Consider the following 14,659-nt stretch of genomic DNA (forward strand, 5'->3'; position numbering starts at 1 on the left):
GTACCAACCACCCACCTCTTGCTTAGAAGCTCAAGAGTGAACCACAGGGCACCTGTCTCAGCTAGCAGGAGTGTAGAGCTGGAAGTGTCTTGGAAATGCCCTGACCCATCGCCTGATTGTATAGATGAAGATCAGAGGACCAGAAAGGTAAAGGGAGCTACCCAAGCCACAAGGTCATCCAGGAGCAAAGCAGTCGTTCCAATTCATGATAGTCTTCTGGGGTTGGACAGATTTTGGTTCAGACTCTGACTCTACCAGGATCTCTGGACTAGAAAATGAGACCTGGTTTCCTCAGCCATAGAAGGAGATTGATCATTTCTGTATTGTTGGCATTGTGCGGAGGACCAAGTGAAAAAATGTGTGCTAAGCATTTGATAGATGTTGCTTGTGCACTCACTTTCCTGCTCCCAAATTAGTGCCCCTTTCCCATTCCATGCCTCTTCGATGTATATGGACTTTTCAGATGTGCAGAAACTCCTTATCAGCAGCTACCAGGCATTAGCTCCAGTTTCTGGCTGGATACAATCGGGAAACTAACTACACGGTAATGATAGCTTTTCCTTCCTTGCTTTCTAATGTCCGCTCTGACCCTGCCACTGAGGCCAAGGGATAGCTAGGAAGCACCAAGCAATCCTTACACTGATGGGAGACGTTGGGAGGTTCCTAAGAGCATCAGTAAGTGGTGATTATTTGTCCCCTGTCTTTTCTCTTGTTCAGCCTGCCCCTGCACCCTCCTCCATAGCCAACCAGTGCCCATGAAACAGAGCTAGGCAGAGAGCTGGGGTGGTAGGAGGAACATTGAGATGTCCAGTTATGAAAAAATAAAATGTTCATCTTGGTAGAAGAGAGTAAATCCTGAAGACAATTCATTGAGTATACTAGCAAAGCAGAAACATTATAGCAAACCTCCTCAGCCCTGGCAGGCCTTTTTCGGGAAGGGATTTGTCACAACAAGGTGCATCGAAGGGTTAATGGGTAACAACGACACAGATATAGTAAAGCATGCCGTTGGTTTCTTTGCCAATAAATAGAGTATTGATTTTGGTGGATCCCACTTGTGAATGGAGAGAGCTATCTTTAGCAGTAAATTCAGACCCTTAATTATACAAAAAAAAAAAGGTCTCCTCAAAGCTGTACTATCCATTAGGTATTAAAATGTTGGTTGTTTAAAATGGGAAGTTTCAATTCTTGTTAAAACACAGAGAAATTCATTTCACACTATCTCTTACACTGCCTTGTTCTGGAACACTGCCCTTGTGACTCCATGAATTTCCCAAAAGCTCTTGTGTGGGGATGGAGTTCCATTTAGAATTCATCCCATTCATTAAAAATCAGTACAAGTTAGAAAAAAAAAATCTGAACCTCATTCAGTATGAACCCTGTGATATGGTGTATCGGTCCAAATTCCCTTGAGGAAACGAGTCTAGAAAGTAACAAAGCATCGCAGTGTGGAAATCAGAAAACGGGAACCCTGGTCAAGGTTCTGTCTCTAACAAGCTTGGGGACCATGGGTGGGCCCAGCCTTTCCCTGTCTCGGTGTCCTCCATACAAAATTAAGGAAAAGGAACTAGAGAGGTTATAAATTCATCTACTTGATGGCACCACCTAGCCACTGCAATTAAGCTTCAGCTGTAGAGAAACTCGGCAAGAGTAGTTCAACTAAGTCTGGGAGTTAAACTGGGATATTTATTTCCTACAGTCCAACTAGTAGTCTAATCAGTAAAGCTGTTAAACTTGCAATAATATTTCACTGATGTGTACCAGAGCGTTGCAAGTTATAAAATTTCCAATTTAATTTTACTGCATCCCTGAAGCCGTAGTAATTAGAAGACAAACTCACAGGGAAGATGTTGATAGCTTCGGGGGTGATAATTTTGAACCTGTCCTGCAGGTCACTTCTGTCCTCAAGGTTCCCTGATTTGACAGCTGCCTGTAGACTCAGGAGTTTATCGTAATACAGCAGTAACTCGTCGTTCATCTGATGGGAGCAGATGTAGATGACGCTCACATTGGCATCTAAAAACAACAGGCACAATGTTAATTACTGGTATAAAGGTAAATGACACTCTGAACTCTGGCATTGGATTGATGCTGCACAGTTTAAAATAAAGACCATATCCAAAGCCACACTGAAGTTAATTTAGATTGGTTTTGTTCAGATCTTCACCATTTAACTGGCTTTTTTGCATTTTAGCATTTCTCTAAAGAAAAGATAAATAACACCACCACCAAAAAAAAAAAAAAAAAAATAGACACAATGATTCCTTCAGAAGGAGGGCTGTGAGGTACTATGGAAGTGTGTTTCAAATAATACATAGGGATTTAGCCCCAGAACTACCATTAACATCAATGGGAATTGCATAGTGCTTTAAAAATTTATCCCATTAACTTCAGTAAATTATAAAACAGAGCTATTAACTTTAGAAAGCTGATGAAGCTGCAATTTCTTATTCTGCCAGGACTTGGCAGGGCCAATTCGGGGAACATCCTGTCCAAATAAATGGTCTGATTATGACCATAGCAATGATTATTTCAGGAAACCAACCTTTTCCCTGCTCCATTCCCAAAGAGGAGTATATTACTTAAATAGGACATCTAGTGATTCTTGGTTTAAAAGAAACACTGTCTTAATTTAACTGTTTTTCTTCTTGAGATGCACTCCTTATTATGTACATAGAAAGGAATCCTAATTAAATATCCCACCCAAATGGGAGAGTGAGATGAGATTACCCACTCCAGGCTGCCGGGTTTTAATATTTTAAGGACTTGGGATAGGGAATCAGCAGCCAGTGGAGTCATTTATTCATTCATAAAATAACAGGTTGATCAGTAGGGGCAACGCACTTGGCTAGACACGGAGAGAAATGAGGACTCAAAGCAGCCGGGATGCTGTCCATGAGGTGTGACCATCTCATGTGCACAAGCAGCCGTCAAACAAGCCAAAGTAGCAGACCTTGGAAGTACGTGGAACAGGTCCTTAGGGATGTTCAGGGGAGGAAGTGCCATAAAATGTTTCCTTGGTCAGGTGGGGCTGAAAAGGGATTTGAAGACTCCTCTGTTCAGTCGGACAAGAGTACCTAGAATATAGACTGATTAAATCCCAGCTCAGTTACCTGGGAATGCTGGGCACAGTATTGTATTTAACCTTTCGAAGCATCGGTTCTTCATCTCCAAAATCAAGAAGAAAATCACCTGGGTCGTAGAGTTTTGAAGAGTATTAAAGGAAGGAACATCTATAAAGCGGCTGGCTTTATAGATGTTCAACATCTGGCACATAGTAGATACTCAGTAAACAGTGCAGATGTAGGGATCTGCTGCACGGCTCACCCTGACTAGGGGAACCAACAGTGATTCCACACCCTGCCCTCCACACTTGGGCTCCTTTTATCAGTGCCCCCAAGATTTAACATAATGTAGTAGCCTCCGTCATTTCTTCCCACTGTTTCAAATCTATTAATCTTGTGTTTCCAAACTCTTTAAAGACAAGATGTATGCCCTGCCCTGTATTCCCCCAGGCCCTGGTACAGTAGGGAATACACAGGAGCCCCTCAGTATAGGCCTGGTAGTAGACCGAAGGGGTTTGGGAGGATGGAGAGATTTGGGAAGTAGAAAATCTCACACAATCAGTGAGATCAGTGGGCTGTGGGAGAAATCCTCCCCCTTGGAGAAGCAGTGTCCTCTGTCCGAACTAGCCCTGTGCTGAGCCCAGAGGAGGTGCTCCATAAAGGTAAAAATCTAAGCAGCTCCTATTTAATTTTGAAATCAACTTGCCACATACACCTCAAAATAAATTGAGGAGACAGTAAATAACTTGTATTCAGTTGCTGAATGACCATATTATTTACCCCAAACCTTGTGTTTGTAAGAGGAGACTAGGGTCTTACCAAACTAAGGGAACCTCACAGCCCTCCGTCTGAAGGAATCATTATGTCTGTTTTTTTAGTGGTAGTGTTATTTATGTCTACTTCAGAGAAATGCTCAAATGCGAAAAAGCCCATTAAATGGTGAAGATCTGGACAAAACCAATCTAAATTAACCTCAGCGCGGCTTTTAGATCTGCCCTTTATCTACCAAACTGGGATTTTTTTAAGTATCAAAAAAAAAAAGTCATAAAAACAAACAATGAAAATAAAGACTCCACAGATGAAGAAAACTGAATTTTTCTTGGGAAGCAATTTATAGGTTACAAGTGACAACAAATCATTTTGCTAATCCCACCCTCCCTGTGCATTTCTGGCAAAGGAATACATATCGCTAACACAAATGTCCAGTGTTTGCTTGTGGATTGGCGAATGTTCAAAATTAATTGACAGGTAATTTTGGAAAGCAATTAATATGAAGACAAAGATTGCTTTGATTGCTAGTCAGTAGTCAATAATGGTCACCGTCTCGCTTAACTCGTCTAGGAACTGAAAATACTAGTAGCCATTGGGGTCTCCACCTGACACCCTGACTTCACCACCAATAGCCAAGTGACAGGTTTTACCAACCTAATCAGATTCTCTTTGTTTCCTCTGAATAAGCAAAAAGTCAGCACACTTCATTAGGAATCAGTGGAATAAAAAAAGAGATGATCATTTATTCTTACATAAAATTACTAATTTTCCTAGTTTCTTCATATTCTTAAAAAGTTCACAAGCAAGTACTTTTTCTACCTTCTAACTACCGTTTCTAAACTTCCATTACTCCCTTTGAAGGGGTTTTGGGATCAGATAGCTCTATCATGAAGACAGCATACCAAAAAAAGGCATTTGGTTCATGGTCTCTTAGCAATGTTCGTATTAGCAAAATTTTCCATTGCAGGTAAGACATGGACTGAATTATTGAATTATTTAAAATAGAAGCTTCAACCTTTCAAGTGTTTTCTAAAAATGAGACTCTTTTGTAAAGAAATTCTTTGGTGATGGTTTGTGCTATATATAGAAGGGTATATAAAAAGCTAAAGAAAAAAATTAATTCAAATAAATTAGAGCAAAGTCTGCCCTCTGCTGCACTTCATTGGTTTCCACCCAGTCAGGTTTTTAGTTGAAATAGCTCAGCACTAACAAATCAATCTCAAGTCATTAAAACAAATTTTTTTTGTAATGCTGAAAAACAAAATTAGTGCCTACATAATAGATTAAAGCAATTACACTAATATTATTTTAGGACACTGTAAATTTCTAGTGCTGATATATTTTTGTTACCAAATGGCATTTATAAAATAATAATGATGCTGAAATATATATGAATCATGTAAAAGTATGTCATTCCAGGGAGCCAGCTGAGTTGGTCATATTTGAGAATTTTAAATTCTTCCTTGTTTTGCTTAAATAAGGGCCATAGTGGCTATATTTCGGCAAAACGAAGAAGTTCTTATTTGGTAACTAATAAAAACCCAGTTTTTGTTTACCCTGAATTTCTGGCCCGTACCTTCTAAACTGATTTAGTATTAGTGCTTAGCCTTTGCGACCTTGCGTTAAGTCTAACCTGAACCTTAGTCTTAAATAGCACCAACCAGGGTAACTGTGTTCTTACCTGACCCACGCTGGTGTCTGATTTAGAACTGACCAAGCCAGTATCAGAGCCTGACATTTACAAGGCTGTATCTCCCACCTGAGGTCTATATTTCTAAGAATTCCCTCTACTAGGCACTTTCTGTTTTTTAATAATTAGATGATATACATTTAAATAAGAGCTTCTTTAAAAAAAATTCTATCTTCACATCCCTCTTAGTCTTTTAATGAAAACAATGCTTTTCATTTTTGATACCACCTTCCACTTATTCCCCAGATAACATAATTGACAATATTGACACAGATAATAAAATATTGGCTTCCCTCACTGCCGGAGTCAGGAAATGAAGAGGATTGGAGGCCATAGGAGAGAAATCCTTAGAATTTGGAAAAAAAAATAACCCAAATAAATTAGTTAAAAATGTCATTTTTTAAAAAATTCAAGTCAATGCCACTATAAATCTGTTCTTTAAAACAGAACGTTTAATTGCCCTGCCAGTAGATTAGAAATCCACACTTCTTCGTTGCAGGGGGAAAAAATAAGCAAAAATTCAACATTTTTATCCATATCCTCTGATAAACATTCCAAAGAGTCACTCGTGTGTAAGTATTTACTGTACCTAAGATGTCACACAGCCTCCCCAGCTGCATATTCTGCAGTGTGTTGAAGTCGTCAATATTTTGTCGCACAGGCAGAGAATATCCTAAAAGGCAAACAAGGTGTCAAAATGCAGAAAGAGCAAGTCAGTGTGGCAAAATGGCACACTAGGACTTCCAGGGGTCACAGTCCACACTTCTAGGAAAGCATTTTCTCTGAAACATCTTGCAGACACAGTCTAACTCCTAAGAAAGAAGTCTTTGCTTCTCAGGGGATTAAGCATTATTCTGGAAGATTTGCTAAGCAGCATATTCTGCAAAAGAAGAGTTCGTATTTTCCAATGCCAGGAAAATCACTGGGAACAAAGATTATAAAAACATAGGGACAATGTCTGACATAGAACACGAATGTTCAAAACAACATCGAAGAAAATTATGCTTGGAGTTAAACACACACACACACACACACACATACACACACACACTCACACACACACAATGGTGTTGGCTCTTTTAACTTATGCTTCCTGTGTGGCATTTTGAAGATGTGTCCCCAGAATCATTCTAAACTGACACACAGATTTCAGAGAAACCCCTTGCTGTCAGGAATATGTATTTAAGTAATTCCAAATACTAAAGAAATACGCTTCTGCTCACATAGTCAAAAGAAATTTAACCTTTAAAAGCAATAAAGGTTAATGCAGCTACTTTGTCGGTACTGATAGAAGTCCTGTGGTTTGTCTTCATGTCCACTGGAAACAGAGCAGAAGGAAAAACGCTTGTGGATTACTCTTGTTCAAAACTAAAAGAAACATCAGCGGCAACTCTTCCTGCTGGTATGTCAGGGGTTAAAAAAAAATAAGTGGATCAGAACATGAACTTAAAAGGCATGCATACTCACAAGCAGGTATAATTGCTTATGTGAAATTCAGCAACTGTTGGTGCAACTTTTTTTTTTTTTTTAAGTAAAATTGCTTTTCACATTTTGAAGAGATGCTTCAATGCCTCCTTGTGGTTAGTGAGCCCAAACACATGTTTCAAGTTAAACTGCTATAGATAAAGTGATTTTCAATATTACATCTTTGAGATGTGACACAGATTTCCTTTTCAGCATAAGGAAAACTATAGCAATTCATGCAACAGGGCTTCAGATCAAATGCACTCTGATAATTGGCTCTTTGCTTTGATGTCAGTGTTTAAAAACTAGACGTGGTCTGGAAATTAAATGAGCTTAGAATTCATCTTAAAGTCTCCCTTTTGCTTTATGCAGATGAACTTAAGACCTGCAGAGGCAGAAGGACAAATAGCTTGTTCGGGTTATTTTTGAAAAATTATTAATTTCTAAAATAGTTTGGGGAAGCGTTCCACATATGAAAGTTAGTGTCGACTGCTACAAACAATGCCATCCTGACGTGTGATCACAGAACTGGCACGCTTAGGATTCTGTGTGTGTCTCATTCTATCTATATACAGATAAATGTTTAGGAAGATGTCTTGTGAATAACTTCTATATCCAAACTATAAGAAGGCAGGAAAAATGTCTAAAGAATAAAGTATGATTAAGAAAAATGCCAGAGAACGTTCCGCGGATGCATTTCCTTTCAAAAGTAAAGATAAAAGGCGATGGCAGAGATGTCTCATTAAGATGATGTCCAATTTAAAATATAAAGGACGTCTGATCACTTTGTTGCCGCATGTTGAGTAAGTCTGTGTTTCAATCAAGTGCTGGAGGTCAGTTTTCCAACAAATTACTTGGTACCTCTGTTACCACTGATCAAGGATGCATATGAAATGTCTATGCAGAATTATGACAGAACTGGTTACTTGGTTAACCCTACACATACACCCATTTCAAAGAACTGAATGTTAGCAATCTCAGAACACTGTTATAGAAGATCACACGAAGTAACAGATATGAAGACATTTTGTAAACTGTAAAGTACTGTGCAAACACAAGGTATTTTAATGTTATGGGGTCTATGTGCTTCCAAAGCCCCTAAGAACAGCAAATCCTGTGACAAGCAACAGACCATTCTACATGGACAAGATACAACACAGTGAATGTTGCCATCAGCAGAGCAGAAGTGGGAGTCAATTTTTTTTTCAAGTCAGATTTATTATGTTTCGTATACCCAAAAAAGTATGTGTTGACACCCAGATGAAAAGACGCTCATCTGTGCTGGCAGTACATACATTGAATCCAACAGTGACTTGAACATAAGCTATCAGCAAGGATGTTGTGGCCTTGGGGAACTCAGCAGATCTGCCTAGTGGCAATGTACTATCATACTTCCGAATATAATCTGTAGAGACACAGGTACTTCAAAGGTGAGCTAGAAACACGGGGGAGCTTTTGAGACACATTCTACTTCAACCTGTGATGCTGAAGATGAGAAAAACCAGAGTAAGTGCCTTGTCTCTTGTCCAAGATCACATAAACCTACAAATTACTGTACAGTTCGGATAGGACGTAGTTAGCCCTTGCATAAATGTGGTTGCATCAAAGAAGAGAGAAGCAAGCCTCGATAAATGTGAGCGAGAATTCCAGAAGGGACAAAGAGCCTCTGCTTCTTTTCTCACTTTTCTTTCCACTTGTTGCAGCAGGCAGAATAATGGCCCTCCAAAGATGCCCACGTCCTCATCCCGGCAACCTGCAAATACCTTGGGTTACATGGCAAAGGGAAAATAAAGTTGCAAATGGAATTAAGGTTGCTTATAGGCTGACCTTAAAATAGGGGGGTTATCTTGGATTATTTGGCTAGACCCAGTCTAATGACTAGTCCTTAAAAGTAGAAGAGGGAGGCAGGAGAGGAGAGAGTTAGAGAAGGTGTCACCATAGAAGAAAGGCACAGAGAGATGCTTGTTGCTGGCTTTAAAGATGGAGAAAGGGGGTCAACGGCGCTCTTCATTCATGCCTTTGTGGGCAGCTTCTAGAACCTGGAAGGGGTAAAGAAACGATTCTCCCCTAGAACTTCTGGAAAGGAGGGCAATCCTGCTGACCGCTTGATTTTAGCCCCTCTCAGACTTCTGTACAACAGAATTATTGCTCTAAGGTAACACATTTCTGTTGTTTAAGCCACGAAGCTTGTGGGAACTTGTTAAATGGCGATAGAAAATAGATACAATGCCTACCTTCCATCTTCTCTTTTCAACTTTTATAGAATGGGTTCTCTGATCTGGAGAACTTGTGGGAATTTAAAAAATGGTGAGTGGGACTTGTGGCTTTTTCTAGGTCCTCATCAGCCTAGAAGCAAACAGCACTGGCATAAAGGGGCGCTCTTTCTTCCTTATCGCTTGAGAGAGGGACCCAACTGTTTTCCTTATGGCCATCCCCGTCACATGGGAAAATATTTCTCCTGTGATACAGTGTTCTGTTGTTTCTTAAAATGTTATCATCTCTGCTTCACATTAAAGGAAGGATGCCTGAGAGATGCCTCTGTGAAGTGATCCAACTACCTTTGGTGTTCTGCCAAACCAACGATACTCACCAGTGGTTACTGGTTATCATTCCTCCACCTTCACCTCTGCATTTGTCTCCTCTCTCAGCCCTACCTCCACTCCCATGCAAACTCCTATCTGACGATGCTAATTGCCTCTTTGCCCCCAGGAAACTAGCTCTGCTGGGATTGGCTTTTCCTTCCAGAAACCCCAGAAACCCACGAGCAAGGCCATGCTCAGCAACTGTGCCTCCTTGGGGCTGGTAAGTGACACGCCCCTGCTGTTGTGTTAGAGCACATATTCTGGAACAGACTGCTCATCACCCTGTGCTTATTTCTAGTTCCTTTTGTCCCCTAGTCCTATTGCTTACAGGGTACCTAAGGCATAGAAGAGGTTCACCGTGGACTTCTGGTTACCAAGTAGCTGTCATTTCTCTGATCACCTGGCCTAAGATGGTCAACCAGGTCTCAGTAGTTCTCAACCTTTTCCCCGTTTTGAAACATGTGCTGTGTGATAGTCACGTGCATCACACACTCCTAAGGGGCTGACACCAGGTGACAATAGCAGTAGCTGTCAGTCACTCCTTCCCTTTCTCTTCCATTCACAAAAGCATACTGGACAGAAACAAGCTGAGCCAAGTGATGTTGTTATAGAGGCGATCTTGAATTACTCCAATTCATAAAAAGTTAATGTTAGCCAACTTTGGTACTCTAATCATAAAAATTTTTCAGGGAGCGTGTGACATATGTCATAATTGACCTGTCAGCATACTGCAGTCATCAGATAAATGTGATCGAGGCATTATGATTATACCCAGGCTTTAATTACTTGTACAACTGCGAAAACACAAGCTACTGAGATAAAATATTAAGATAAAGCACGAGAGATAACTATCTGAGTTCTTTATGTGTGTAGGTAGTATACCCAGTGCTGGTCTGATGAAAATAAAACTGAGCATTGTTTGGGGGGGTGGATCTGCAGATGGGGATTAGGGAATTTTGTGATGTGGATGCAAAAAACATAGGAGGCGCTTAAGTGTTTGTTGACTGTTGAAAACATTCCCAAACTAAACTGGCCAAATGGATTCTGTGTGGTTCTGGAAAGAGTGAAGACTTGGGGTGCCTGGGTGGTGCAGTCAGTTAAGCGCCCAGCTCTTGGTGTCAGCTCAGGTCGTGATCTCAGGGTTGTGAGATCGAGCTCTGCTTTGGGCCCTACACGCACTCCTTGGGGAGTCTGCTTGGGATTTTCTCCCTCCCTCCACTCACACACACTCTCTCTAATAAATAAATCTTAAAAATAGAGAGTTTTGTTGGAGCTTTTCTCTTGTTGGAACTCTTGTTGGAACTTTTTATCAGTGGCGTTATGGGCAGCCAGCCCAGCATTGTATGCAGCTAAGGCCAGTGATTCTCAAAGCATGGTCTAGAGACTGGGAAAGGTCCCGAGACCCTTTCAGGGAGTCTGGAAGGTCAAAACTATTTTCAAAATAATATTAAGATGATAGTTGACTTTTTCATAAAATGCAAAAAAAAATTATTGATAGGATTGCAAATTCCACATTGTCGCTAACATAATAACTCCCATCCACTGTTGAGTTTTGGTATAAAACCAAAGAATTATACACAATTGTCTGTAAATGCTATAAAATGTATGAAACAGTCTTCCCTTTTCCAAATATTATCTCTGTAGGGCCAGGTTTTCTTCATATGCTTCAATCAAAACAACATATTGCAACAGATTGAATACAGAAATAGATATGAGAATCCAACCATGTTCTATTAAGAGATTTGCAAACTTGTAAACCAACGCAACTCTTTTCATTAAATTCTTTTGTTTGGGAAAATAAATTTTTTTTAACAAAACCATGTTATTTATGTTACATTGGCAGATTTATTGTTGTTATTTTAGATTTTATTTTATTTATTTAACAAAGAGAGAGTATAAGCAGGGGAGCAGGAGAGGGAGAAGCAGGCTCCCTGAGGAGCGGGGATCCCAATGGGGGACTGGATCCCAGGACCCTGGGATCATGACCCGAGCTTAAGGCTGACACTTAACCAACTGAGCCACCCAGGTGCCCCATTGTTGTTGTTTTTAAGTAAAATAAATATTTTTTAAAGTTTCTCAGTTTTAGTTTCTAATATAGTATATATTGATAGATAAAACCTATGGAAATGATGCTTATTAGTGTTCTCTGTAGTTGTTATATTTGTAAGTCTGAGAACTGCTGAACAAACATTTTAGTATTTTTTATGACAATGAAAGTGATGACAAAGTATAGTTTTATCTTAGCATACGCAAGACTCTTTTTATACCATATCCTAATACTAATCTATTTCATTAAAAGCTCGTGAGCTGGTGTTCAATGCTGCTTCTGTACTTCATGGGGCAACATTAGATAGCTCAAGGCCAACTGTGTAATTTAATACAGGGTCATGGGGCCAACTCTGGTCTAACAGATGAGGGAGTGTTGACTTGAATTACTTGGATGAATATAACATCAATGAATACAGTGTGTTTTCATTTTATTTCAGGCTGCACAGGAATTGGAAAGTTTAAGTGCACTTTGTTTCTGATCTCAAAGGATGGGTATATTTTTGGAGATCTATGTCTGGGAGATCTTGGCCGTCCATCACTCTCAAGGATCTAGTGTAGCAATGCCATAGCTGAACTGTGGATTCCATAGCTGCTTGCCAAAATACGTGCGGAAGACCATGAAGAATTGACTGGAAGTCCTAATGTCTTAGCTCTTAAGAGTCCCAATGTCTTAGCTCTGAGAACAAAGTCTATTGTGTCTTTGAGTTGACAACTCAAAAATGAGGAAGTAGAAAGATGTCAGTCTGCTTGGAGGCAGAGTAAGAATGTGATTTCAGAGATAACATTCTTGGCTGTGGTCCTCTACCCTGCCCCTGTTCACAAAGGGAGGTGACATCTGGTTCTTATCTTTCCAAAGAAGGGAGGGGAGTTAAGGAGCTGCTGTCTCATGAACATTTGGGATAGGGTCAGTTGTACACAAAAGTAAGTTTTCCTATCTTTAAGGCCTCCATGGCAGACCAGAGCAGCAGAAAAGTGTTGTTTTTTCATAGCACTCACAACAGCAGAATCCATAGCTTTACGGAAGGGAGTATCTTGGAACCCATTAATGGTGTTTGCTCCAAGGATAATTTGCTGAAGTAATGCACAGAGGGGGGAAAAAATGAAGCTGAACTATATAGATTCTTTTTAGCCCTGAAATCAATTGGCAAGAAGATAAAATATTACATGGAGAAAAGAGAAGATCCCACCTCAATAATTCCTTATTTTTGTTTTAAAAGAGGATGAGAAGTGAGAGAGGAAACTCATCGCTGGGGGTTTAATTGGCTGGCAGTGCTTCATGTACCTGCTCACGGCCTCAGAGTCCCAGACTTGGCCCATCTCATTTAATGTCAATATATTCTAAAATGCCACTGAGTTTAAGTGTAGCACCAAATGACGCACTGTAATAAAGAAGCACAGGGGTTAAATTAAAAGTGGAGGAAATAACTTGGCCAAAGAAACTGGAAGCAGAATTAGTTCCTAGGTTTTATTCAGACTTCTGATTTTTCTTGAGGAATTAGGATTCTTTGTTGCAGTTCTTTCTTATTTGACGGATAGATTTTGCTTAAAATAGATCCTAGTATTCTATTCCTGCTATGAACTGTAGTAGATTATTTTGTTATGTTATTCTATTTCATTGTATTTCATTAATAAAAATGATAAAAATATCTAATATCCAATTAAGAGATTATCCTATATACTCTGGAAAGGATGAGGTTTTTTTTTTTATCATCTTATGAAATTACAAGGCTGATCCATTCCTTTGAACAGTTAACAGCATCCCACCTCTCCTGTTTGTTAAAAATAGCTAAAACTTTGTTACATCTAGGAATACTACCCCAAATGCGTAACAGCCAATCAAGGTGTATAATTCCTCCTTTCAGAGAGGTTACCTCCGTTCAGAGAGGGTAATTGTCTTAATGTTCATATTATCAAGCCATAGACTTGAAAATACATGATAAATATTTTGTGGTCAAAGACATTACTGAAAATGTTACTGTGGTCCTTTACGTGATAGTCAGTTTGGAAAATGCAATTATTCTCGTGTGTGCAAAACTGCATAAACAAAGAACCAAATACGTATAACTGCAACAGAGCGCACAGTTATCACTACTAATCTTTCATTTTTAGGGTTCAAACAAGTTAGTGCAGCCCTAATTGGCTAGCGACATGGTGTAATTATTTCTAGGGCTAATTCTACACCAGAATTGATTGCAAATCTCCTGCAGAAAGAGAAAAAGAGGACAAGGCTGTAATTTGCATTAAATGCCTCCCTGAACCTTACATGCCTACCGACTGATTTTGATTAGTGAATCCCTCTCAACTCTGAAAATAAAATTACTATGTTGAATAGATTTGGGGGGGGGGACGTGTGTTTAGAGAAAAAAAAAGGGCTTTGCTTTTATCTACTTTCGTTTTCATGAATTGTGTAGGTAAGTCCCTAGTGCAGGAGACAAAGTAGCCACGTTGTGTCTACCTAAAATCTTCAAGAATTCACAGAAAAAGTGGTGCATACAAGAAAGGTATACCGTAATCATTTTTTTTAGAGAAAGTTATGGTTTGAGAATTATGTCTGTGGAATAAATATGAGGTGACAGGTTAACATTACTTAAACCTAAAATTAATTTAATAGCCACAGGTCTTTTTATAAAACCTAAAGCATAGATTATAAAAACAAATACTATTTCATCAGAGCCCACGTATTGTTCCCTTGTGAAAATGTGTAATTGGACTTTTTAAATGGTCAGTTGAGAAAAATATATATGCTTAGTCTTATCTCTTGGAAGATACATGATTAGCAATTTTTCTTTAAAATGGGTTATTACGTTGTTAACAAACAGAAATTACTATAATAGGGAAGACTTTCAGATTTATTACGTGTTTATTTAAACCAAGAATATGTATTCTAGAAGAAAGTTAGTTTTAATATCAGATCTAAAATAATGCAATTCTAGTTTTTTTCCTCCTTTTTATTTATTTATTTGACAGAGACAGACACAGCAAGAGAGGGAACACAAACAGGGAGAATGGGAGAGGGAGAAACATGAACCCCTCTGATC

At 39.3% G+C, this 14,659-nt stretch overlaps 1 protein-coding gene across 2 annotated transcripts in view; it reads right to left on the minus strand.

Moving 5' to 3' along the window:
* The window catches only part of IQCH (IQ motif containing H), a 101,183-nt gene that overhangs the window by 83,326 nt on the left and 3,198 nt on the right, over positions 1–14,659 (minus strand). For both annotated transcript variants that reach the window (XM_044229596.1, XM_044229597.1), the window contains exons 3-4: positions 6,116–6,199; positions 1,841–2,016 (exon numbers count right to left, since the gene is read on the minus strand). In XM_044229596.1, the coding sequence (XP_044085531.1) occupies positions 1,841–2,016; positions 6,116–6,199 (260 nt within the window). The remainder of the gene's footprint in view (positions 1–1,840; positions 2,017–6,115; positions 6,200–14,659) is intronic.

Source organism: Neovison vison, chromosome 13 (genome assembly GCF_020171115.1).
Source record: "Neovison vison isolate M4711 chromosome 13, ASM_NN_V1, whole genome shotgun sequence".
NCBI classification, from domain to species: Eukaryota; Metazoa; Chordata; class Mammalia; order Carnivora; family Mustelidae; genus Neogale; species Neogale vison.